This window comes from Alnus glutinosa, chromosome 12 (genome assembly GCF_958979055.1).
Source record: "Alnus glutinosa chromosome 12, dhAlnGlut1.1, whole genome shotgun sequence".
NCBI lineage: Eukaryota > Viridiplantae > Streptophyta > Magnoliopsida > Fagales > Betulaceae > Alnus > Alnus glutinosa.
The window spans coordinates 17,456,142-17,483,504 of NC_084897.1; the positions used below are offsets into that span (position 1 = coordinate 17,456,142).

Consider the following 27,363-nt stretch of genomic DNA (forward strand, 5'->3'; position numbering starts at 1 on the left):
GCAATTAAATGATCAAATTTGGAGTTCATGGTCGTAATTAACTCCTGCATCTCATGCATTGTAGAATCGAACTTTGCTTCCAAACAATTAAGCCTCCGATCGGAGTTGGAAGATGGTGAAGCCATTACTGGCTTTGATACCAAGTTGTTACAAACCTGTGAATATCGAGTCTGTAATGGAATAATTTGGGGAAGTTTTTAGAGGGAACCTGGACCTCCTTCAAATGGGAATAAACTTGTCTATATGAGTTTATTAGCACTGTCGCACTGAAACAATATTTAAATAGACTTAAATCCAACAATAAGACTCCTAATATAATACAACTTACAATTAAAAACTCCTAGTTGTAACCACAAAGGGACATCTCCTAGCTATTCACAAGAATAAAAAACTAACCAAACAACGGAATAACTATTCCATTCTAATGGTCTATTTCACATACCAAACGGGCCCTTAATGTCTCTAAGCTTAAATTAAACCAATCAAAAGAAGGGAAATATATCAATAAGTGAGACCATTTCAGGATGAGATCAGACCACTATATATTACAAAATTTGGGGTTTGACTACTTGTAATTCGGTCTGGGCTAATCTGCATTGGGTTTTTTTTTTTTTTTGGCAGAACCTTGATGAGATCAGTTACAAATATAGTAATACTTTAAAACATTTTGTTTTGTCTGGTTTCTTTCATCAATGTAACAAACACAGAAGAAACATGGAGTTAAATGCTATCAAGATGATGGGTATATCAACTAGATTAGCGATGGGAAGGAATTAAACCTTGATGAAGTAAATACAAATAGAAGCTAAGAAATTAAAAAGGAGAGAGTGCACCTTTATAAAATGCTGTATGCTGCTAATTTTTTTTTTCTTAACCAAAAACTAGTTGTACAAAATAAGAGTTAAATAAATAAAAAAATGATATTACATTGGAAGGGGAGCAAAGGCATCCCTGCTTGAAACAATGAACTATAGATTGGGAGCAAAGGCATCCCTGCTTGAACAAAATGAACTATATATAGGAAGATAGTTTCAAAAAATGTTGCTGATGTAAAGAATAATCAACAATTTACAACCGCATAACGATATCCACCATACGGGTTGCATTATAAATCTACATCTTGACCGTGTAGATCGGCAGGGAGAAAACCGATCCATTTCTGCTGTGAAAGTGATTAGTCTGATCGAGGCAACAAGAAACTAAAGCCTGTGTTCTCACGAATAAGTGGTGGAGGTTCAATATCAGAGATGTCTATTTGTTCCATAGACTTTGATAAGTCATCAACTGAAAATGGAATGCTGCATCACAGATGATTCTGACCAGTCAGTGATGGTCACAAAATTATGTTATGGAAGCAAGTCAGCCACAGGTTAATGTTATGGAAGCATATCAAGCAACTAAGCAAATCCCCTTATGCCCCCCGCAAAGTGTGTTAATTGTGTTGGTCAAAATGGAAATGCTGAAGACAACATCATATAATTGAATATTGTTACTGACCTTGAATCATCATCCAACAGGAATGAATTACTAACTGCATTGTTAGAATCTTCTGTCATCAGTACCCTCATATTGGAAATTACCTAGACAGAAACATTAAGATGGTAAAGTAAATATTGCTCAGTTTTCTGTTACATGGATGTAATCTTATGAAAACTGAAATGGCATCCATAAGAACTTACATCCGAGGACACACTATGCGTGCCGTACTTGTCATCCCAGTACATTGTACTGATCCGATATAGCTGCTGTATACTGAGGACCTGTAAATGGAAAAATTAGGTTGACTGAGATCCTGGAAAGAGGTGAATGTCAAATTTTTATTTTTATTTTCTTCTGCTATTAAGGTCAAAGTAGAATAAAGTATTTCACTTGTTAATGCTAGATATGCATTACCCACCGGGCAAAGATCATGGCTTATTTCATCCAGTGTTTTCTTTGGTTTTTGATGTATGACCTGAATAAGAAATAGAATATTTCAGAACAACACTATTTGTTGCTACTTCACTAACAAGCAACAGTAGTAGAAATAGAAAATAACAAAGAATGAAAGGATACCAGAAACCCAATAGCCTGTCTAATATGCTTGAGCTCATCCCAAGATGAACCTGCATACTGCAATTTTTTTTTTTTGGTTATCTAATAGTGATATATCACAAAATCAGAGTAACGTGGCAGTGAATTCAAGGTACCTCATCTGTTGCCTTATAACACCAATGTTCCAATTCAGCCAAACCAGCTTTCACATATTCACCATTACTAAAAGAACAGCACTCTCGCCTTAATAGAAGACTGCAATAAAAAATGGTATATGCGAGACGATGAGGGAAAATTTCCCCTTGCATTTTACTTACCAACTCAAAAGCAATCCGAAATTGTAGCATAGACTCAATACCTGTTGAATAGTTGAACATTGATGAAAGAAAATATTTGTGTGAACACCTTACGAACTAAAAATGGGGGTACCTAGGAGGAAAAAAAAACACATATAAGATTAACCAAAATATATTGCACTGGAAGCACACTTGCAAAATGAAATGCAGAAAAATCAAATCAATAACATTCACAATCTACCCAAAAAGATCCAACCAGGGCTTAGTTAATCTGCTAGTCACGGTCAGGAAAGCCAGAGTTGGCTTGGAACATGAGGTCCTGAGCTATGTCAAGTAGTACAGCTACTGACAATTACTTTCTATCATATTAGTACAGGAGAAAACAGAAGATATAGAAAGAAGGAACAGAACCAAAAGAAACTCCACTAACATGATTTGCTTTCAAAGTGTTTAAGAAGTTTCCAAGGCTTTTTACAATCCCTTGCCAATGTGCAATCAAAGCTCTCTGGGCCTCAGTATTTGCCACTGAACGCGATGATCCCTTAACCAAGCTTGCTCTGGATGTTCTTGGTGCCTGTTTCATCATATTCAAACAATAAAGTTACAGTTTGAATAAGTTGTAATTAGAACGAGTAAACAATAACCATATTGAAACATGAATTTGGTTCATTAATCTATAAGGTTTAGCAAGTCTGCAAAATTCAAATCGATAACCTGGATGCACAATCCAAGCAGTGGAGAAATTTCTTTCTTCAAATTATCTCGAATCATTCCATAAATCTTTTCCACATATGCGGTAAGCTGCTGCTTAAAAAGCAAAGCTGGGTACTTGGCTTCAACTTGCCGTAATGTATCCACTCCACCACTCATGCTACCATTGATTAAAGAAAGATTGACTCCTTGTGGAGCACCACGGAAACTCTAAACAAAAATAACAGAAAAAACATCAATTAACTGAAAAATTGAAATCTTCCGAACAGAATTTGACATTAAAGAGAAACTTATTTTTACTTGTGTCATCCTCCCAAACAGAGTAGCGGATGATGAACGACGGCGTTGTGGAGCCATTCCAGCAGCACCACTTGCTTTCAATGTGCGCTGGAGTAGTAAGAGAAGTGTTGAGGCATTGGATAACCAATAGGCCAAGATATCATTGTTATCCTGGGTCTGAAATCCAAATGGAATTATCCAAGTTAAAACAGGCTTCTGATGACAGGAAGAGAAAAAAAAAATGTTAAGCAGCATATAGAGTTGGGTATTTAAAACCTCAATAGCATTGCCAACGGTCTGAATGATCCGATCAAAAACACTAGTGCGCTCAACTTCAAATGATCTCCACTGCAAAAGACATTTATATATGACACAAGCAGCAATAGGCCTATTCCCTGCAAAGCCTAGGTGCTGTGCAATACATCGTATGAGCAACTCTTGGTTCTCCTGCTGCTTCTCATTTAGGGATTTTTGAGGCTTCTCCTCTACTTCAGAAAGATCCTTTTGGTTTGTTGAAGGAATATGCAGATCCTGATTTATTTACCAGATGATCAACAAAAGAGACAAATCAAGAAGGAACATTCGAGTAGCTCATACTATGAGCTTCCTTCTATATATTTCTTTTCTCTTAAGAGTGTTAATAGAACTATAAGAATAGGAGAGCTTTACTTACCAAACCTGTCTTTGCATCCACTACAGTATGACCGCTTTCAGCACCTCTCTGCCATTCATCAGAGAAGGAAAATCTCTAAACTACTTGGGGCATTAAACAATTGTCATTCTCATATGTTGATGATTTCTGAAATTACCTGCATAATTGATCTGGACCGTCCTGAAAGGAACTTATTAGGTGCCATGGATACAGCTTGTTGACGTAAGACTTGATTCTCTGATTCTAAATTTGTAAGCTTCTCTTCAAGCCTAATCAAAGAAGATCAAATGCCAAGTAACCAGGTAAGAAAAACTAAAACTAGTGATGAGTTTCTCTAAATAAAACTCTGTGAGTTGAACTCCCATTATATGCAGGCCATGAATAAGATAAAAATCATAAACATGTGAATTGGTGACAGAAATCAATCTATACAGTTTAATACGCTCCAATACTTTCATACATGCAAGAAGATAATTTATACTTTGAAACTCCAACAGATATAATGACGAGAGATGATTAAAGCCTATCAAAATAAAAAATTAAACATGGGGAAACAAAAAAATAAAATAAAAAGAAAACAGCAGGAGAAAGATGACCATTGACTTTGTACTTGAAATCAGTTTGCAACAGAGAGAAATTAAAAACCTGCATTTCCATTTAATTTTTTGGTTTATCTCTTGAGAAAAATAATTTAATCAGTAAAAACCTAAATTATTCTTGGATGGCACTTAATCTAATATTGAAATCTGCCTTTACAATATATAATTGATGTATACTTAATTATGCAAAAAAGATTGAATATGTGCTTGAATTTTCGTCTGCATAATCTAAACAGAAAATGTACACAATCAATGTTAATTTGTTTGCAACTCTATAAAATAACTTACGAAGAAAAATAACCACCCTTACATTCAAGAAACAGTAATCAGAATAACCGCAAATGACATTGCGGTAACTGCTCAACTCAAATGTGGAAAAGCCAATGGAGCAGTAAACAGTAACACTCAGATGATCACACTAATTTTAATTGCCACCAAATAAAGTCGCCAAGAAGTAAGCATTATGGTGCTTGAGATGTCTGATATTCATGTTATTCATCTACCTTTGTATTAAATATTTAAATCTTCGAATCTTGATCATCTTTCCTTTGCGCATATTACATTTAATTCTTCAAAGGTTCTATATTTTATCAATAGCGTCATACATATGATATGCATAAGTCAGTTGAAGCTAGAGTAATGCAAGGAGGACATGTTATTGTTATTATCAATATTGGTAAATTGAAAAAGAAGTCCAATGGGCTTCCTATCTGGAAAATTTGTTTAGACGACTACAATGAAAGAAAAAAGGAGTCCTATGGGCTACACATGAAAATGACAATCAGCTAATTTCCAATTATATAGCAGGATCATGCAACACCTCATCTAATTTGAGAGTCATGATAAGTAAGCCAAAAACAATTTGTAAAACATTTACGAGTGAAAATGCTTAACATGTAAATTAACTATATGAGAGTATGTCATTCTTGAAGGATCATATTACCTGGTCAAAGATTCCTGGAGCTGATGGACTTTCTTCTCTGTTTCTTCTAATTTTTTACGTCGGTCTTCACTAGATTCTTGGGTTTCATTGTACTTTCTTTCAGAGTCATCGGCTCTTTGTCTCTCTGACTCCAATGATGACTGCATTAGAATGAACCCAACATTGATATAACTACTGAAACGGCCAAGATGTAGGTTACAAATAGGAAAATAACATATTGCATATTTCCATACATGCATACAAGAAGCTGAAAGAACATGTTGAACCTTTGGAAAAGTCAAATGTACCCAGTCATAGATGGATCACACATCTGACATGGTGATGCCAAATAATGAGTGTAATAATCAAATTGCAACACGCAAAATTTTGTACCACACCTTGTTGCTTAGGTTAAGCTAAGCCATTTCATTGACAAAGCCATCTAAACTGCGGAACATAAAATTTTGCAAACTCAAACGAGTCCAGTGGGAGATGGATTATAAATCTGACAAGATGTTGCCATATATTGACTGCAATGGTTTGAATTTAATCTAGCAACCTTTGTACCACATCTTGTTACTTTGGTTGCCTAATCCATTTCAATGAAAATGGTGTAAAGCTTGTACTTGAATCTTTTACCTTTATTCCAGTTAAAGGTTTTAAAGCTATCCTACCTGCAAGAGTTTCTGAAGTTATGCCTAGTCTTGTAAATTATCAGTCTCATTTCATTTGGCTCATAAGATATCAAATGGTTCTATTTAAGTATTGATCTTTACATTATACAAAAAAAAAAGGGTGAAGTCTAATTGCTTGCTCTACTTAATTGCCAGATGCACGGTAATTTTACACCAAGCATTCAACCAACAATCCATGTCACCCAGAAGAGTTCCAATTATCTTGAGACACCTGCAGTCACCATGCAGTAGTGATATTTGATCCATGTCTGTCTTTCATTGGCAGAAACTTAAAAATTGTCAAATGTCAATGCAAAAACATAGCTGACATTATCAAATAAACACTTTGAACAATGCATTCTGAGCCTAACACTTACAAGCCAAATTGAAAATTAAACTTCTTTAATGCTTGATAGTGTGTTGTAGTTGACAAGTAAAAAACGAAGTACTGTTATGTGGCATACAGATTGTTTTTTGATAAATGCACTAACAATAGAAGAAGGTTTTATTTTCTATTCCAAGCACCATGAAACAAAAAAAATGCTCTTTTATTTGGTGGGAAAATGAACATTACATACAACACATTTGATTCAACAGAAGACATTAGGTGCAGTTTATCAGTTGAAGCTTCTAACCTTTAGGCTTGTCACTTCTGCTGTTAGAGAGTCAATTTTTTGAGTATCTTGGACAAGAACTTGGGTTTCTTTAATAACAGGAGGTGCTTCTTTGATAGCCTTCTTTGCAGACTCTCGTTCCTTGACAAGTAATGCATTTGTTTCATCAGCTTTGTTCTGCAGTTCTTGCAACGAATTCTGCAATTTTACTACCTCCTGTGCTTTTGCTTCCTCTAGGTCAGTCTGCATATGTGATTTTAGGGCATGAGAAAATTAACATAAAAAACAGAAATGGGAATCTCTTGGTTCTTCAGATAGTGAAAGATCAAACAAATATAACTGAATGATTTCAAAGTCTCATAGTGTATTTTAATTTATAGCAAAGGAAATGGTGCATTAGGATAGTGCTTCTTTGCAAGGTGTCATAGTGCAAGCTTCTCTTTCATAGTGTATGCTGCATATATCAGATCTTAGCAATATGTTGTATACCTAAGACTACCTATCAGCAGAACATCAGTATTACCCTTAAACGTTTTTCCAGCTGTAAACGCCAAGTGAGCTCCTCCACTCGTTTTTCAAGCTTATCCTTTGCTTCTTTAAGTGCACCTGTTTCCCTTGCAGCCTTCAAAAGATTGTAGATGGATGCCATAATTAAAAAAGAAATAATTAGCAGGACTTAAAAATTTATCATATTGCTTCACATACTATTCATGCTAATAGTAGACTCAATATTCTGTTATATCAATATGGACTGAATAAAATAGAATGACATAGAAACAGGACGTGACTCTCCAGTCTCCATTCCATCACCCATGTTAAGTCGCTACTTGACTATATCCTTTAAAAATTTGACATTACTTGACTTGTTTCAATGACTACTAAAATAGAAAGATTATCTTTTTTAAACAATCTTTATTACACATATTTCAATTTTAGAAAAGAGTCTTAGTATATGTATTATGCTGTATAGCATACTCTCCCCAGGTCCACATTCGTGCCTGCCATGCAAATGGATATGTGTGCCTGTCTTACATGCGCACAAATACACACGTGCTATAAAATGTTTACTTAATAGTGGTATTATAAATGCACTCAATATACTGCACTATTTATTCAAATCCTTGATGCTTTTTACGGAGTGATCTCTTACATTCAGATGTAATAAAATACAGACATTATTTCTGAAGGTCTCGTATTTTGACAGCTAACTGTTCATTGTTGTCTCTCGTGGCATTTCCCAGAGATTTAATGCAAATCTCTGCATCTAAGCCTTTAGTTCCAAATCCCATACCTTTATTTTATTTTATTTTCATTTCTTTTCTGAATATCGACTAAGTTAATGATTTGTCCATTGATAAATCCCGAATTGCTTAAACCATAACATGACTTTGTTATAAACATATTCCTCTTTTATCAGTGTTAATTCCAATCAACAATTGGTGCATTAAATCCCATTACCAAATGGTGCTAGTCCCCTCGACCCAACGAGTCAGACATACAAAGCTGACTATTACCTTCAATCATTAACAAAGCATCTGTGCAGTGCCATGTATTCTTTCTTTCTTTATAATTTTTAATTATTTTGCTAGGATATTGCCATGCATACACTATGCATAATCTTCCCATATATACATTTATATAAGATATTTTAGGGAATACTTCTTCAATACTAACCATTTTGAGATTTCTTAGTTCTCTCCTCGCAATTCGTCCTCTCCATCTGCATTGGGTCACTATTGTACCTCTCTTAAGCTTCTTATAGTATGAGGCAGCTTTATGACAACGCCATCTTGCCTGCATTTTTGTAGAAAGTGAGTATTCATTTTTGAAAACTGACAATAGTAGAAAAGTAGCTTTCCAGGTGATACAAGTTTTAAAGGGTATGACCTGAATGAGGATAGCAGCTTTAGTTTGTTTCCTAAATCTGAATTCTTTATGAGCAGCCATTGACCTTAAACCTGTTTGCAAGACAAGCACAGATAGATGGAGTTTGCGGTAGGTTTTTCTGGCTTGGTGTCTGCGTACATTCTTCTGAATTTTCAGAGCAGCTGCCTCCCTTTTCAAGAGCTCAAAACGTTTGTAAGCCAGTCTTCCTACAATTCATACCAAATATATCAGCATATAAATGACAGACAGAAATTGATTGACCAGTCAACTGATGCCCTAAAGAGCTTTGCCATGCAAGGTAGCGAAAACCATAGTGATATTATTCCATTAAGGGACTACACGAGTCTCCAAGAACAGCATTGCATGTAGTTGTAGAACTGATTTATGCTATCATAAATATCAGATGGCCCACCTCTACATATAGATTGCACAATTATGGTAGCCTTCCTTAGTGCAATAAACTGTTTACGAGCAATATGGGTTCGTATGCGCCGCTGAATAGTTTTTGCCGCACTACTCAGTACCTCAGCTCTCCACGCATCTAATTCAGCCATCTGACCAGCTCTTAGGAACACTTTCGTTTTACCTATCTGCAAAACCATTTTGCGCCCCATTCAAGCAAATGCCTTTAACCACGATATGGGATTGGATGAATGGACATTCATTATACTTAAAAGAGATATAACATCCACACATGCGTGACTTAATCCATATCTACTGCCTAGTAACCTTATAATTGTACTAGAAAGATTTATATAAATATATGCATACATCTATACAATATACTACACATGCTGCAATGCACATGGGTCTATGTAAGAGCTGGTTAAAGCTTAAGAAATTAATGGAAGCTTGTAGGAGATTGAATGAAAAAGCAGAAATAATAATTTAAGGATTATCAGCCATTTCTAAAAGCAGCAAAGAACTCCTTATATTACCTGAAACCCTGTAAGCTTCTTCTTTTCCAGAATCTTTTTGCAGGCAACCTTTTCATCGCTGCTGCTCATAATAAAACACATTAAGCTAGAATACCCTCATTCATTTAGGTATTTGAAATAACTTTCAACAGTTGCAGTTCAGAACATTTTTACCACATGAATGGAAATATATGCTAACAGAGAATACTTACATTCTTTCCAATAACTCGGGGGCAAGAAGACCAAATCTATTTATGAATTCAAAGAAAGGGCGCCGAGTTGGGTATCCAGCACAACTGATTCTGATTGCCTCTAGAACACCCTACGAGGACAAACTTAAGTCATAGCAGAATACAGGAGAGAAAAGAATAAAGATGAAAAAATAAAAATAAATGAGAAGTATATATTTTCATAAAAACCAGCTTGAGAGAGAGAGATCAATTTTACTCACACCACAGCGAAGTTGTTGCATGATGTTGACATTCTCAAATACGGCAGGTTTTAGAAAGTTGTTTGGCTTCACACATCTTATGTAGTGAGGTTCTGTAGAATTTAATGTTTCCATCAATTGCTGTAGTTGTAGCTGCAACAGTGAGATCATAAAACTTTAGTTGTCAAGTTCTTGCAGCATAAAAAGGTTCTGAAGTTTTTAAGGGAAGTGAGAAGAGCTGATACTTGTAGATGCATAAAATGAACTGTTGTTTATTTTCAGGTAAAATCAACTACAGCCACCAAGATAACAGAAGCAAAGTACCTTAAAACGAGAACCAATTGAAGCAAACTTAGATGATTTAGTTGTCTCTTCCGGAAGTGGAGGGAAAAGGCCTGCTACAAAAGGGCATTTAGAAGCAGCCAACAAGTCTTGATGTTCTGGAACCACATAATCCTTGTTTTTGTCCAAAAATTGGGCAGATTGATATAAGACCTGAACAGAAGTATAATGAGAATAAAAATCAAGATGCAACAGCAGCCCATAATTTCAGCAATTGATCCTTTAGCAATCAACCATACCTCTCCAGCATAATGAGCAATGGCGAAATCTGTGCGGGACAGTTTTGGTTTTATAAACCGCTTGTGATTTTTAAATGTCTGATAGAGCTTGTTCGCAAATGTTTCATGAGTTGACTTTGGAAACATGCTGAAAAAGAAAAAGAGACTAGTTAGCAAGAACGAAACGAAAGATCTATTTGTTGTCCAACAAGGATTTTAATCTGGAAGTTCAACATAATCTGACAAAACTTAAGCATTTCTCAGATGAGACATGCTTCACGTCCTTCCCCCTGGTCCTCCCCCTGTCCAACTCTTGCAAATCCATCATTGGATGGATTTGTGGGTTCATGTGGATCCCACAAATCCAATGGTGGATTTGCAAAGGAGTTGGACGGGGGGAGGACCGGGGAGGAAAAGAATCATTTCACTTTCTCAGATTTTTCCTCCAAAAAAGATAAATAAAAAGTTCAACTGAACTAGGACCATCTTCCTTTCAGAAGAAAAACCAAAAATTCATAGCAGAAGCGAAAGAACAATATTTTACCAAGCTTCATCAAGGAGAGCAACGATTCCACCAGGTTTCTGCAAAAAATAAACACTATAAGTGAAAGACATGCTTGAAATACTAGCCCTGAAGCAGATATTCAAATATAAAATTACAAAATGGACCCAACAAGCTACTCAAAACTAGTGGAAGGGAACACAAGCTGCCATGTTTAAAATATGTCTAATAATAAAGGTACAAATGGGAACAAAGAATCACTTCCATAACAGATTAAATGATATGAGTAGGAGGCACTGTTACAATAAACACATGGCCATGATGGTTCACCGGTCATCCATCTCTCTAGTGATTTAGTTTAAACACAGAACAGCTTTATCTTCAACCCTGCAAATTGCCACTTGACCTGCCTGTTTTTATTTTTTATTTTTTTTGGGACAGGGACCTGATAAATGCTCACCACTGAAATCATGATACCCAAAATACAGTTCTACACTCAAATCCTTGTTACCATCAAAAGTTTGTCATATAGAAGCCTTTTGATCCTCAAGAAGTATTAAAGAGAACTGAAAGTTGAATCAAGTTTGTCATATAACGATCTCACACCTATCGGGTACACACCATCTGTCTCTTGCAAATCTTTCCTTGGTAATTTTCTCCACACATCAATTGGTGAACCAGGGGTGACATGCAAACTAGATATTGAGAAGGCTTATGATCACGTCAATTGGGACTGCTTACTTTATTTGCTGAGGAGGTGTGGTTTTGGAGAAAAATTGTGCTCTTGGATAGCACATTGTATTTCTTCAGTGCACTTTCTAGTCTTGGTGAATGGCAACCCTTCTGGTTTTTTCATTAGCTCCCATGGTTTGAGACATGGTGATCCTCTTTCGCCTTATCTCTTTGTTATTGTGATGGAGGCCTTAAGTAGAGTGCTATCTGCCTTTGTGAATAGGGGTTCTCTCAGTCTTTTCTGTGGAGTCTAGGCTTTCAGGTGTGGTTAACATTTCACACCTGTTGTTTGCGGATGATACTTTTGGTTTTTATGGGGCTAAGCTTGACCACCTTTGCGACCTTCGTGCTTTATTTTTTTTGTAATTATAACCATGTGCCCCTGGTGTTTGGTTTATGTGACCTTGGTGATTTCTAGGATGTGTGGCTTAAAGTCTGTATGATGTCTGTTTAATGTCTTTGCAACATGGGTGGTTACCGATCTATGTGACTTTATGTATGTGTGATGCTCATTTGACATCTATGTGGCGTACTAGCCTGTGTGGCTTGTCGTTGGCCTTGGGTGTGATTCTATTTTAGTTTTGGTTGGACATTGACTAATAGTATATGTTGTATAGTTTGAGAGACATTGCATCTTTTTAATTTTATATGTTATGCTATCACATTAACAAGGATTTTTCTATTCCCTGCTTGACAACTCTTACACTATAAAAAATGCAATTTAAATGGTTCTAATAATAAAACATACATTTTTCTTAACCCCATTATCTATGCAACCAATTGGGCATTAGCTTATTCTTATTTTCAACTATGATTTTTCAGAGTTAGCAAGTGAACCCCTCGAGTTGAGATATACAATTAATTGGTTGTTGGGAGCTAATCTTTGGAGATTGGTTAGATATATGTTAGTATTAGAGATTTTTGTTTTTCAATTTCGTCATGCTAGGTAATTGTTTTTGCTGAAAGTTGGGATTTGGAGTCTGTAGTTTTTAAGTGCGTTGGGCCCAAATTATGCTGCTGGGAGAATATATCTTAGAGATAATTTGGAATCTTAGATTAATTTGTATTTAACATTTATGAGTATTTTAATGGAGAGATATGTCTTCATAACTAAGTTTTGTTGGAGTTATCTATAGAGTTCTAAATGATATTATGGAAGAATTTTAGTAGTGTGAATAGTTTACTCTTTGAAGAAATAGAATTGTAGAAAAAAATTTCAAACATGTTTAATGTTAGTATTTTAGCACGAACCATGCCCTTGCTAGGTTTGGAGTGTGACAAACATTGTGACTAGAAAAATGAAGGGGAGACTAGGTTCCCAGAATTATATCATGTCCAGTTTGGATCTGATAACAAACCAAACAATCACAGTTCACGTGAAGGAAAAAGGAATAACCTTTTCAATAAGATCCAAGACATCTTGGTTATCAACAAATTCAATGTAGCTCCAATCAATCTCCTCTTTTGTGTATTCTTCTTGTTCCATCTTGAAGACATGCTGAAAGTCATCATCACATAGTCTTACGTTATAAGACTGATTAAAATAAAGCGGAAGATTTCAATATGATCTAAGACATTACCTGGTTGAAATGTTGCTGCAACTTCTCATTTGTGAAATTAATGCAGAACTGCTCAAAACTGCATTAATGCTAAAATCAAATCAGAATGATGTGCCTAAAACGTTAAAACTGGTTGCTTGAATATCTTTAATAATAAATTTTTGTGCTTATATGCGCTATTACCCCAAAAAGACTAGTCAATTTAGAGCTTATTTGAAATCACTTATAAAGCTTAGTTTCATCTATTAAGTAAGCAATGTGAGACTTATTACCCATGAGTGTCTTTATAAACAATCCACTCTCTATGTGGGTTACTCATTTTCCCAATATGGGACAGGGGTATTACAAACTCTCCCCTTAAACCCTTGACGTCCTCGTCAGGGCTACGTCATGCGGTGCTGATAGTACCACATGACAGTACTAGGTGGTTCTGATATTATTTGTAACGACTCGGGAAAAATTACTAGCCGCATCTGTGCTATCATCCCAAAATGACTACGTCAATTTGGAGCTTACCTATAATCACTTATAAAGCTCAGTTTCACCTAGTAAGTAAGCAATGTAAGACTTAGCACCAATGAGTGTCTTTATAAACCACTCACTCCCTATATAAGCTATCATCTTCCCAATATGGGACCGAGATGTTACAATATATATATATATATATATATATATGCATGCATGCATGCATTTAAATGTAGAATATGTACTTATCTGCTTATTAATTGTTACCTGTTATTCTTAAAGCTTTCAAAACCATAGATGTCAAGAACCCCAATTAAAGACTTCGAATTAGGATCTTGTCCTATTGAGACATTAATTTTATCCACCAACCTGCATATAATCAGAAACACTCACTTAGGATTAGGTGAGCATCTAAGTTCCCAGCTTTCTTAATGTTTCACGTGGTAATTAGGGAAACATTAGAAACCAGGTGATAAATCTGATCATATTACTAGTATAGATACCATCCTACCAGTCAAACAGTCGAGAATATATTGTCTTAGCTAAACCATCACGGCTAACTGCTGCACTTTGAGGATCAAGGCTCCGTTTTATAACTTCTTCCGGGGTGATCATAACACGCTTACATAATGCATCTTCCAAGGCCTCAGCATCACACCTGAAATAAGCAAAATTCAATCATTTCAACCAAATGAATGGGAACATATCAGAATATGAATCATGGTGGTATCATTAGTAGAGAATTCATACATGAGAAGATCTGCGGTCATTCTAAGATGGAATTTGGCTTGGTCATCTTTTGGAACCGACGAATCAATTTCCTTTCCCTTAGCAAAAACAATATTGCCAAGATGAAGTATTGCAGCAACAACTCTGAAAATAGCTTCCTGAGAGAGAGAGAGAGAATGTCAAAAGATAGTGTTTGTTATTTCTTTGTAATAAAGCAGTTCAAACATTCCTTTGAAAAGGCTGAACCTGTTCCTTTTCACTTATGCCAACAATGTCCATGGCTCTCCTTGTGGCAAGATAATCATGTGCATCACTTACACCAACCAGTTCATAGCAATTTGACTGGTTAAGATAGTGAAATGATTTAGGGTTTCCCAACTTGTACTTCTCAATTTCCTGTTAACATTAACAACTTTAGATAAATGTTGTATTAAAGTGAAATAATTGAATATCCGATAAATAATCAGGAGATCAAAGATAAAAGCAGCAATTCCAACAGCAGGATACCTCCTGTGGTGCAGCACAAAGAAGGTAGAAGCAGTGGTAGTTCCGTTCAGGATCAGAAATTTGGCAAACACGAGACGTCTCTAAAAGGTAAGTTCTGATGGCTGCTCCTGAGATTCTTCCATGCTTGTCGAACTGGATCACCACAAATTTACCGAAACGGCTGCAGCATTATTTATTTAAGGAGATTAGTGTCAAACCACCATAAAATTCCACGAATTCAGCTACTTTTGATTTGTTATATATGAAATAATCAAAGGTAGCTCATGTCAGCACAATGATTACTTCATTAGTGAAATATAATTAAATAATTAAATTTACCATTTTCTATTAGTTTAAACTTTTGGGATAAGTGGTAATTTAACATGGTATCAGAGTGAGATCTTAAGTTTAAATCATGACTCTACAGCTTACCCTCATTTCAGTTAAATACAGGTCCTCACTTGTTTATGGGAAGTTTAAGCCCACACATGAGGGGGAGTGTAAGAATATAATTAAATGATTAAATTTACTATTTCCTATCAACTTAAGATTTCGAGATAAGTGAAATTTGACAGTATGCAGCTATTTAGTAAAATATTTTTTTCCATCACATCAACTCAGTATTATATTCCATTCAGTGTACGAATCATGTCTGGGTTAAAACTTCTAAAGTCAAAGTCAACTGACAAATTCGATGTGAAGGGGAATAAAGTCAATGCCCTACTTTATTGCCTGGGTGGAAGAGTGTCTTACCTGGAATTGTTATTCCTTACAGTTTTAGCATTGCCAAATGCTTCAAGCACTGGATTTGACTGCATTCAGACCAATTACAGCAAAATGAAAGGAATGTAATCAATAAAATATAATGGGAATTTCATCTAATTGTAAAATGAGATCTAGGTTATTGAACATACTTCAAGAACTTGTTGCTCAACTGTCCGTCCTTCTGTAGCAACCCGACCTCCTAAAAAGGCAAGGTACCGCATAAGCATTTTCGTGGTCTCAGTTTTACCAGCTCCACTTTCACCACTGACCAGAATAGCATTGCTTTTCCCCTCATTGATCATTGCCCTGATTAGAATAAGCATTTTGAGAGTTGGTTCACTGATAAAGCAATACATAGCTGGCAAAATGGAGAATATGAATAACCTGTATGCAACATCAGCAACTGCAAAAACATGAGGGCTTAGTTCTCCAAATGGTGCTCCCTTGTATTGTTGCATCATGTGAGCATCATAAAGATGAGGCAGTCTTTGGAATGGATTTATGGCAATTAGAATATTTCCAGTATATGTCTGCCCCAATATAAGAGAGGTACATATTGTTGTAGAGACCATGGTTGCAGAAATAAGAATAATCCATTAGAACAATGAATTTTATTAGATTTACCAATATGAAGGGAAGGAAAGCTTACATAGATTTCATTCAGTTCGTATCTAATTTTTAAGTTCTGCAGGACTCCAGGCTCATGCAAATAGGACAGCTTTGTCATGTCATCAACTCCACCAGCAGGAGCTTCCATATCTTTTGGATAGATTTTTGATAGCTTTGTAACAGCCTTAGAAGTACCAAATTGAAACAAGAATTTCAGTATTTAAAACAGCCCAAAATAAAATATAGATGTAATATAATTTTGTTTAAAAGGATTATTGTGAGGCTGCACTCTGTTTTCTAGTTACTACTATAATCAATAAACATAACTAGAGGATAACTATGACCTGCGAGGTTTTCTCAGTTTTAATTGTAGAAAAAGAGAAACATTTACTACTATCGCAACCAACGTTTACTTTCAGCAGTTGAAAAAGAAAAAGAAAAAGAAGGAATGCCTATAATTTTCTTAAAGCTGCAAAAACTATTTAAAAGCACAGTCAAGCAGAATTACATGTGAGAGAGAGAGAGACAGAGAGATTGTTACGGACCTATGTTAGGAGGCCCAAACGAGTACAGCAACATGATGAAACCCTAACTGCTGCACACTCTAAACCTAATCCAAGTGGCGGCTGAGGTATTTTAGGAAAGACGTAAGGCACAATCTGTGCGTGGGGGGCAAGACTTGTGGGAGGGAAAGTCCTATAAATAAGGAATTATGTATTCCAATAATTAAGGGATTGATAGCAGGATTTTTAGGGAGAGAAATAAGGGAAGGATTCCTAAAAATAAGGCATTAGCCAAAACAGTATTGATATTGTATTCTATAAGTATTGATTCTGAATAAGAAGAAGACATGCTGAAATTTATCAAAAAATCACAACTCTTGTAGTTGAAATCAGGAGGCAGAGGTACCTCGAATACCTCATATCCATTCACCATCTTTCACCTTCCACCATAGGGAAACTCAGGAAATCAAATCCTGCAGCTTTACCCATCCACAAACCCATCACACGATCCCAAACCCAGGCCTATAACAACTTGGTATCAGAGCTAAGTTCCGAAGAGATGGAGCAAAGGATTGAGCGAGTAGAGAAGGAGATAGGAGCCATGGACGTTCGGATGCAGAAGGAGATGGAGATGATGCTCGGTACTCAGAAACGTATGGAGGAGATGTTGAGTGCATTGCTCTCCAAAAGTCAGAGTCCTCGAGAGGAAGAGCAGACCAATGCGGCGAGTTCATCCAGGGGCCGAGCAGGCAAGGATTCCAATCGGGCTGAATCAGGAAGTTCCTTCCCGAAGGTTGCAAAGCTGAATTTCCCCAAATATGACGGCACCGAAGACCCAACCAGTTGGGTGTGCCGCGCAGAACAGTTTTTTGAATTTCAAAATACTGCTGAAGAAGACAGGGTAAGTCTGGCGGCTTACCACCTTGAGGGCGAAGCGCAACTCTGGTACCAGCTCTTCAAGGAAACAGAGGAAGCGACCTCATGGGAAAGTTTGAAGGACGGCCTGCATGTGAGGTACGGACCGACCCAGTTCGAAGATTTCTTTGGGGATCTTACAAAACTACGCCAAACCGGGACTGTGCGAGAATATCAAGGGCAGTATGAACGCTTGTTGAGCAGGGCGGGTCGACTTTCGGTCGCACAACAAGTAGGGGGATTTATAAGCGGCCTCAAGGAGAGCATTAGGCCGGAGGTCCAAGCTTCCCGACCAACCAGCCTGACCGCGGCAGTTGGGCTTGCCAGGCTGTATGAAGGACGGCTGATGTCTCAACGAAGGGGTCCCCAACTCTTCGAACCACGGAGGAGTGCTGGTCAGCCGAGTGTACCACCCTTACCATCAGCCAATCTGGTGCGGAATCGGGCGCCAGTAATCCGGAAATTGAGCCCCGCAGAATTAAAAGACCGAAGAGAAAGGGGCCTTTGCTTCAATTGCGATGATAAGTTCTCACCCGGCCATAGATGTAAGAAGCTATTCCTGATTGAAGGTATTTATGAGGAAGCTGAAAGCACAGACCCGACAGAAAACGAGGAAGCAGGGGAGGAGGAGGAATTTGAAATTCCAGAGATTTCCCTTCACGCCATTTCCGGAGTACCCAACCCTCAAACCATGCGTATCTCTGGTACCATCAGGAAGGCGCGGGTAATTTTGTTAGCAGATACGGGAAGCACGCATAACTTCCTTAATACAAGGTTGGCGGAAAGATTGGGGTTGGTGCCCGACAAGCACACGGCTTTTGAAGTAATTGTGGCAAATGGGGAGAGGCTATTGAGCAAGGGGAAGTGTTCAGCCGTACCCGTTTTTCTAGAAGGTACTTGTTTTATGCTTGAGTTTTTCCTCATTGATCTTCAGGGGTATGATTCTGTTCTCGGAGCACAATGGCTCAAGACATTGGGTCCCATTCTTTGGGATTTTGCCTCCCTGCTCATGAGTTTCACGTGGCAAGGAAGAAGGGTGACTCTGACTGGTATTAACGGCCCCAGCAACAGAGTGTTGGACGGGTCAAAAATGCAAAGGGAACTTCGCCGTAGTTCCGAGGGTATTCTACTACAACTACTGGCGGTGGAGTTGGGGGTGGAGCAACATTGTCCGAGCATTAGCAACCCGGACTTGCTGCAGCTGTTGCAGGAATTCCAGGGGCTCTTTGAGGAACCGCATGGTCTTCCTCCCGCGCGTCCACATGACCACAGAATCCCCCTCATACAGGGTTCTCCTCCTGTCAATGTGAGACCCTATAGGTACCCTCATTACCAAAAGAATGAGATCGAAAAGATCGTGGTGGGATTACTCAATACAGGGGAAATTCGGCCTAGTACCAGCCCTTATTCCTCCCCTGTGCTGCTGGTCAAGAAGCACGATGGTTCGTGGCGACTGTGTATAGATTACCGAGCCCTTAATCGAGTTACAATTAAAGACAAGTTCCCCATTCCTGTGGTAGACGAGCTGCTGGATGAGCTACAAGGGGCCAAGTATTTCTCCAAACTTGACCTCCGTTCCGGGTATCACCAAATAAGAATGCAGCAGCAAGATATAGAGAAGACGGCTTTTCGAACGCATCATGGACACTTTGAGTTTCTAGTCATGCCATTTGGCCTCACGAATGCCCCTTCAACATTCCAATCGTTGATGAACGATATTTTCAGCAGCCTCTTGCGTAAGTTTGTTCTTGTCTTTTTTGATGACATCCTAATATATAGCAAGAATTGGACAGAACACTTACAACACCTCTCTGCTGTTTTTGGGCTTTTGAGAACTAACCACTTGTATGTAAGGAAGGAAAAATGCAGTTTTGGGCAGCAGCGGGTGAAGTATTTGGGCCATGTAATTGACAGGGAGGGTGTGGCCGTAGACCCCGATAAAATTCAGGCAATGTTGGCATGGCCAAAACCCCACTCCCTTAAGGCACTTCGAGGCTTTCTCGGCCCCACGGGTTACTACCGTAAATTTATCGAGCATTATGGCAGCATTGCTCGACCGTTGACGCAGCTCCTAAAAAAAGATGCCTGGGGGTGGAACAAAGAGGCTGAAGACTCCTTCCTTCGGCTCAAGAAGGCCATGACTGATGCACCGGTGCTAGCTCTACCGGACTTTTCTCAACAGTTTGTAATAGAGTGTGATGCATCCGGCCTCGGCATAGGGGCAGTCTTAATGCAATCACACCGGCCCATTGCGTATTTCAGCCAAGCTCTCCATGGTCGTAATCTTGCTCTTTCTACCTACGACAAGGAAATGCTTGCCTTGGTCACAGCTGTCCGTAAGTGGCGGCCATACCTCCTAGGCCACCGATTTGTTGTGCGGACTGACCACCGCAGCCTTAAGTTCTTATGGGACCAAACCATAGCCACGGAGGCACATCAGAAGTGGCTGCTCAAGCTCATGGGGTACGACTTCAGCATTGAATACAAGAAGGGTTATGAGAACCGTGCAGCAGACGCTCTTTCTCGACAAATGGAGGGCACTCTTTTGGCTGTATCGGCCCCAATTCCTCACTGGATCATGCCCATTCAGCAGGAACTCCAACAAGATCCTGACCTTATAGTCCTAACAGAGAAGATCAAGCAGGGAAATATCACAGGTCCTTGGAGTTTACAGGGGGGCCTCATCTATTTCAAAAATCGGATCTACCTCAACTCTGCCTCACCTATCACAGCCACCATCATTGCTGAATTCCATAACAGCACACACGAGGGGTATCAAAAGGGACTCAAACGTCTCAAATCAGTTTTCTATTGGTCGCAAATGAAGCAGCAACTCCGCGAATTAATTAAAAATTGTGATACTTGCCAACGCCACAAGGTTGACAACACCAAGCCTGCCGGGCTGCTGCAGCCCCTGTCCATTCCAGAGCAAGTTTGGACCGATATATCAATGGATTTCATAGATGGATTGCCCACTTTGTATGGTAGAACTACTATCCTGGTCGTTGTTGATCGCCTCTCCAAATATGGGCATTTTACTCCTCTCAAGCACCCTTACACAGCAGCCCAAGTAGCGAAAACCTTCTTTGAGGTAATTTTCCGCTTACATGGCATTCCCTCTTCAATTGTTTGTGATCGAGACCCGGTATTCACCGGAATTTTTTGGAAGGAACTCTTTCGCCTCCATGGGACCAAACTCAATTTCAGTTCCGCTTATCACCCCCAAACGGATGGTCAAACAGAGGTTGTGAACCGCACCATTGAAATGTACTTACGATGCTTCACCAGTTCTTCACCTAAACTATGGGCCAAGTGGCTGCCGTGGGTGGAATTTTGCTACAACACCAGCTTCCACTCAGCTACTAAGCGGACTCCCTTCGAGATCGTTTACGGTCGACCACCGCCATCCTTGCTACCTTATGTTCCGGGAACAACCAAGTCCGCCGCTGTTGAGGACACCCTGAAGACCCGGGATGAAGTTCTTAAGGAGGTACGTCAACACTTGCTTGCAGCCCAGAATCGAATGAAGCAAGTCTATGATAAAGATCATACGGAACGCAGTTTTTCGGAGGGAGAATGGGTTTACTTGAGGCTCCAAGGGTACCGGCAGCATTCTGTACAGAAGAGGCAGCACCAGAAACTAGCTCCTAAGTTCTATGGACCCTACAGAATCATCAAGAAAATAGGCCCTGTGGCGTACCAACTAGCCTTGCCTCCAAAGGCTAAAATTCATAACGTTTTTCATGTATCGGTCCTAAAAAAATGGGTGGGTGTTGGCATACCAGTTCAGGAGGATCTTCCCATTCTTTCTCAAGATAGCAGGCTGACCCCTCAAACCATTCTCGATCAACGAGTTCAGCAGGGCAGTACTGAAGTGTTAGTGCATTGGAAGGAGTTATCACCTGCAGATGCCACATGGGAGCCTCTCACAGACTTCCAGCTGCGTTTTCCCACCTTTACCCTTGAGGACAAGGGTCATTCTAAGGGCGGAGGAGTGTTACGGACCTATGTTAGGAGGCCCAAACGAGTACAGCAACATGATGAAACCCTAACTGCTGCACACTCTAAACCTAATCCAAGTGGCGGCTGAGGTATTTTAGGAAAGACGTAAGGCACAATCTGTGCGTGGGGGGCAAGACTTGTGGGAGGGAAAGTCCTATAAATAAGGAATTATGTATTCCAATAATTAAGGGATTGATAGCAGGATTTTTAGGGAGAGAAATAAGGGAAGGATTCCTAAAAATAAGGCATTAGCCAAAACAGTATTGATATTGTATTCTATAAGTATTGATTCTGAATAAGAAGAAGACATGCTGAAATTTATCAAAAAATCACAACTCTTGTAGTTGAAATCAGGAGGCAGAGGTACCTCGAATACCTCATATCCATTCACCATCTTTCACCTTCCACCATAGGGAAACTCAGGAAATCAAATCCTGCAGCTTTACCCATCCACAAACCCATCACACGATCCCAAACCCAGGCCTATAACAGAGATCTATTCATGATCATTCCGAAAAAGATATTTAGGAAAAGCTAATGGATATGACTAGAAAATTGCGTTGTCATCAATATAAGTCTCACTGAATAACAGACGAATGAGTAGAAGGAACTAGGAGATAGTTCTTTTTATACTAAGTTTAAATGGTGTACAAAATGGTAGCAACAAAGGCTGCTTGTTCGATCATCTCACCTCATTATGTGAGTTCTGAGTGCAAATGTGATTAGTCACCATAGGGAAACCAAACATCAAGGCGCAAATATAATATTTGACAGAAAAACCACTGACAACTTGTTTCTGCTTAAAATTTTATTGAAAGAATACACAGAGTTTAATCCAAAGGATAAAGCAGTTTATTTAAATTGTACACCAATGAATACCTTTTTTCCATTAGTACTCTGGATCTCAACTTCCTCTCCATTAATCTTTGACACCTGTCCATCAACCCAAGCTAATTCTGGGTCTTCAACCCAGACATGAGAACCTACAATGATATTCACTGTTGTTCCCTACAGATGCAGATACCAGAGCATGAAATTATTTCATAGATAAGTTTATTTTCAATTTAGTTATAGACACAAAAAGATATACTGCTTTCAGTCATAATTAGTGTTATGCACAGCTCTCAATATAATTATGAGTATTCTGACTTTAAGCTAATAGAAACTTTACATTTAAGTTCAACCCTACAGTCATGCATAAAAAAAAAAATTTAAAATAATTTTTCAAACTACCCCAACACAATATTTTCTTCAAAACCTAACATGTGACCTCTTGTACACCTTCCCTCATATTGCTGCAAATTTCTCTATGAAATTTGGGACAAGTATCACCAGCACCTTAACGGTATATCATTTTCATCTAGATCGTAATTTTTCATTAAAATTCTACTTGATTTGTTTCCTGCTTGCCTATATGGACATGATAGCTAAAGCAGTAGTATACCAGAAGGCAAAATAGTACAGAAAGTAGCCAGCTCATTAGAAAGTAAATCCATTGTTCATTACGATTTCCCTCACTATCTGATTTCATCATGAATTATTACACCGAAAGAGCAGCATTGTTTCCCCTCACCTCTTTCTTTTCTTAAACCTCTTTTCCTCCTCTTATCATATAAATTGATTTGTAAGTGAGATTATCTAGAGTTCTGGAAACATGGGGAATCATTATAGACACATCTTCATTGAGAAATAACTGTGGTCAATCTACTTATCACATGGCCCCAAAGGTCAAGGCTGAAAAATCAGTGGCAGAGACAAGGGCTGGGGGGCCATGGCCCCACCAAGCCCCCCAAAAAAAATACTTATATGGACTTCTTCAGCCCAAACCCAAGCTGGCTGCCCCAAAGACACACACACACACAAATATATATACATATATATATATATATATATATATATATATATATATATATATATATATATATATATATATATATATATATATATATATATATGTAAAGTCTCTCACAATATAATTCTTGAAATAAAAAAAGCTTATAGATGTTATAAGTCCAAACCCAAAAGCTCCTAGGCTAGCCACCGAAAATTAAGGAAAAAAAAGAAAAGGAAAAATTGTATAGAATGACCTCTCAAAACATGAAAAGTTTTCAATATTTTTATTCCCTCTCATTACCATATTCAGATCTTCCTTCCCTCTTCAACAATTCGGCTCTTCCCTTTCTTTTTAGTTTCTCTTCTCGTGCCCCCCACTTTCTTCCCTTTCTTTCTTTCTTTCTCTTCTCGACAAGTAGGGAATACCAAAACCCAAAAGATAAAGATTATAGAGGACTAAAGCCTAGAGGAGACCTTATCTCCCTGAGGATATGGATACTTGGGTTTGTCCCTTTTGTAAGAACTCTCTTGAAACCTTATCTCACATTTTCTTGGAATGTGATTTAGCTAGAATTTTATTGAGGAGCTCTAGTTGGCCTATTCTTCCCTCGATTTCGCCTCTAGACACATATCAGATTGGATTCTTGCTATTATTTCTCCTCTGTTGATGCTTGCTATTCCTAAATCTGAAGTTAGGAAATTCCAATTGTTTGCTTCTCTCACTTTAGACTTCATCTGGATGGCCAGAAATAAACTAATTCATGATGGAATTCAACCTTCTCCTAAGAAAGCAATCAAGTAGATTTCATAAACTTTCGGTTTGCATTGTGAGGCTTGGTCTGATTCTAATTACCTTCTCTATGGACTCCACCTTTTGCTGGATGTATCAAAGGAAACTTTGATGCTGCTATCCATGGTGATTTTGTTGTTGCTGCAGCAGTTATTAGTGATGAAAAAGGTAATATTATTCTATCTATTACTCAAAAGCTAACTTCTACTAATGCACTTCTTGGAGAAGCTTCTGCTGCTCTTTTGACTTCTAAGTTGGCTACATCTTCTAGTTGTGGAAATTTATTTTTGGAGGGGGATGCTCTACTTGTTATTCTTGCCATCAACAATCCTCCTCTCTTCTCTTCTTGGTCTTTTGCTAATTGTATTTCAGATGTTAGTTTACTTTTATCTTCCTTTCATAGCTAGAATGCTTTGAAAATGTCTCGTAGCGCCAACTTTCGTGCACATTGTTTAGCTAAGTGGGCCGCTTCCTATCATGTTTTTGGAAGCATTTCCATAGGGTCTCCTATTTTTTCTTCCATTAGGATAATAAGCAGGAAAGATCCACCATTGTAACTCTTTTCCCATATTTAATTAGGAAAAAAAAAAAAAGCCCAGAGGAGACTTGGTCTGCAGGCAACATGATGTTGATTGTTGATGCAATGGTTTTGTTGCTTTTTCTGTCCTATTTCTAGTTACTTGTTCAATTATTTTTGGACAAAACAAAATAGATAATCAGCTTCTTGTTCAGTTGTTTGTTAAAACAACAAATTATGATGTTTAAGTAAGATCGCATATTTTCGCCTAACTTGTGTACAGACTTCTATCAACTTACCTGTAGAATAGGTTATATCAGTTGCATGAGGTAAAATAATTTAATGACAAAAAAAAAAAAATTATTAGTCCAACCCCCCCCACCCCATCCCTCATAAGAAAAAAATCTTGGTTCCGTCACCGCTTCCAATCGTGAAAATGTTTTATACAGCATTAGATTTCCCTAACAAAGCACAATATATAGCATCCTCATCAGCATGATTATTCACAATGTTTTTCCACAAGGTACATACATTTAGTGTTCTCCCTGATGTTAAATTCTTTATCATTATATCTTTAGCCGCTGGTATTGTTTCCCTATCTTCTATATGTGGCACAAGAATGGACCCATTGAAACTTATTATCTGGTATGTTCTTCTAAATCTGACCCGGCTTTGTGGCTGATTAAGCTAGTTCGCGTAACTGCTCTCATTTTTGTGACCATTCTTAAGTAAATACACACATTTGTTCTAATCCCACATGCTAGGGTTTTATAATTGATAATCAAATTAAGCAGTCGCTCAGTTTCCTAACTATGCATTCTCATTATGTTCAATTCTCAACCTATAGCAAAATCTTGAATGAAAAAAAGATAACTATATTTAAAAAAAAAAAAAAAATTAAAAAAATAGGAAGAATTAAACAGTGTAAGCGACACCAAATTAACTAAAACAAATTCGACCAATTAATACAAAGACACATACCATTTTTAAGATTTCGATCAATGCTCAGCTACGCATAAACTCTTGCTTCATAAACTACATCCGACGGATTCAAAGCTCTGATACCCTTCAACTCTGCAGCTCAAGATTGCACTTTCTTAATCATAAAGGCCGAACCTTTTTGTCAAAAACCGAAATAAACCACAATGGAGTCAAAACACTGTCAAAGCAATCGCCGGGAAAATGCCGTTTTTTTTTTCCTGGGAAATTTTGGTGGGGAAGTGACCCTTTAGCTCAACATTTCACATTCTTCATCACAAACTCTGCAAAAAGACAACGACCCTTTTGCCGATAATCAAGAAAAACCAAAATGGAGTCAAGTACGGTCGAAAAGAACGACGGAAAATGCCATTTTCTGGGAAAATTTGGCGAGAAAGTGAGAGAACGAAAAAGGAAAGAGAAAAAGAAGAAGAATGTGTGTACGTGCGTGGGAAGTGAAAGGTGGGATCCGAAAAGGTTTGTTGGGAGTGACATTCTTCAAGCGGACCTCTAACTTCGGTTTGATTCCCTTTTGTTTCGCGCCAATTCGTGGCTACCAACCAAGTCATCTCTGTGTATGTTGTGTTTCTGTTGAATGCCTCAGCGCTGTGTAACTGGGTTGTACCTTTCACTTATACAACTCACCCTATTCCCCATCCTTTTACAATCATGGTCTACCATCTAACGGACATCTACGCCCTCACCAATTGCCCATCCTTTTGCAATCATGATCTACCATCGGACGGACATCTACACCCAATCTTATTGTGGGCTGATGTGATGGTACTTATCAAATCCCATCCATCATCCTATTGTCAATTCGCCCTCAAATCAATTTTTATTATATATAAATACATTCAATTATAAATTAAAATGTCACATTAATATAATGAGATAGTAATATGGTATATAATACAAGAGAACACGACCAATTTATTTTACTGTGTTGTTATGATATTGTCAATTTATTTTTAGATCAATTCTTATTAAAAGAATAAAAAACAAAAAATCAATAATAAATTGACAATATCATACCCCTGCATAATAAAATACTAGTATTTTTCTTTTCTTTTTTCTTAACGAAGGTTGAATCGAAGACCGATTACATTGTCATATCAACAAATAGAAATGTGACAGGATATAATATCAAGATTGCATGATTTTGTATAAAAACAATAATTTCAGTGTGAAAAAGTTCAAAAAATTCAAATGAAACAAACTCTATCACCATGATTCATCTAAAATTAATATAAGAATTCATATTCTACAACAAAAATATATACTTGATTATCATGAAGGTTCTCGAAAAATCCAAGACTTCCGATAACAAAACAAAATCTTCAATTTAATTTTATTAGCTCATTTTCCTTCAAAACCTACTGTCAATATTCATTCAAAACTCA

The 27,363-nt window shown here is 37.8% G+C and overlaps 1 protein-coding gene across 1 annotated transcript; it reads right to left on the bottom strand.

Moving 5' to 3' along the window:
- Positions 1-850: 850 nt before the first annotated feature.
- Positions 851-26,509, bottom strand: LOC133851431 (myosin-11). Its single transcript, XM_062287859.1, has 38 exons — positions 25,964-26,509; positions 22,722-22,850; positions 16,463-16,606; positions 16,198-16,343; positions 15,963-16,119; positions 15,802-15,860; positions 15,070-15,229; positions 14,809-14,958; positions 14,584-14,720; positions 14,345-14,491; positions 14,101-14,202; positions 13,390-13,447; positions 13,206-13,307; positions 11,120-11,157; positions 10,597-10,723; positions 10,340-10,510; positions 10,037-10,168; positions 9,798-9,907; positions 9,607-9,667; positions 9,081-9,258; positions 8,669-8,874; positions 8,456-8,575; positions 7,305-7,403; positions 6,803-7,024; positions 5,515-5,654; positions 4,130-4,241; positions 3,994-4,041; positions 3,597-3,851; positions 3,342-3,497; positions 3,045-3,251; positions 2,761-2,904; positions 2,393-2,463; positions 2,190-2,289; positions 2,056-2,112; positions 1,898-1,954; positions 1,680-1,760; positions 1,498-1,580; positions 851-1,298 (listed from the first exon to the last, which is right to left on the bottom strand). Exons 1-38 carry the CDS (start codon positions 25,964-25,966, stop codon positions 1,175-1,177), a joined length of 4,593 nt encoding a protein of 1,530 aa, XP_062143843.1. The 5' UTR covers positions 25,967-26,509; the 3' UTR covers positions 851-1,174.
- Positions 26,510-27,363: the final 854 nt, after the last annotated feature.

Coding starts and splice junctions, on each gene's coding strand:
- LOC133851431 (XM_062287859.1), bottom strand. Junction 9,668..9,797: donor CCCGAGTTATTGGAAAGAAT/GTAAGTATTCTC, acceptor TATTATGAGCAG/CAGCGATGAAAAGGTTGCCT. Junction 5,655..6,802: donor CAGAAGTGACAAGCCTAAAG/GTTAGAAGCTTC, acceptor ATTCTAATGCAG/TCATCATTGGAGTCAGAGAG.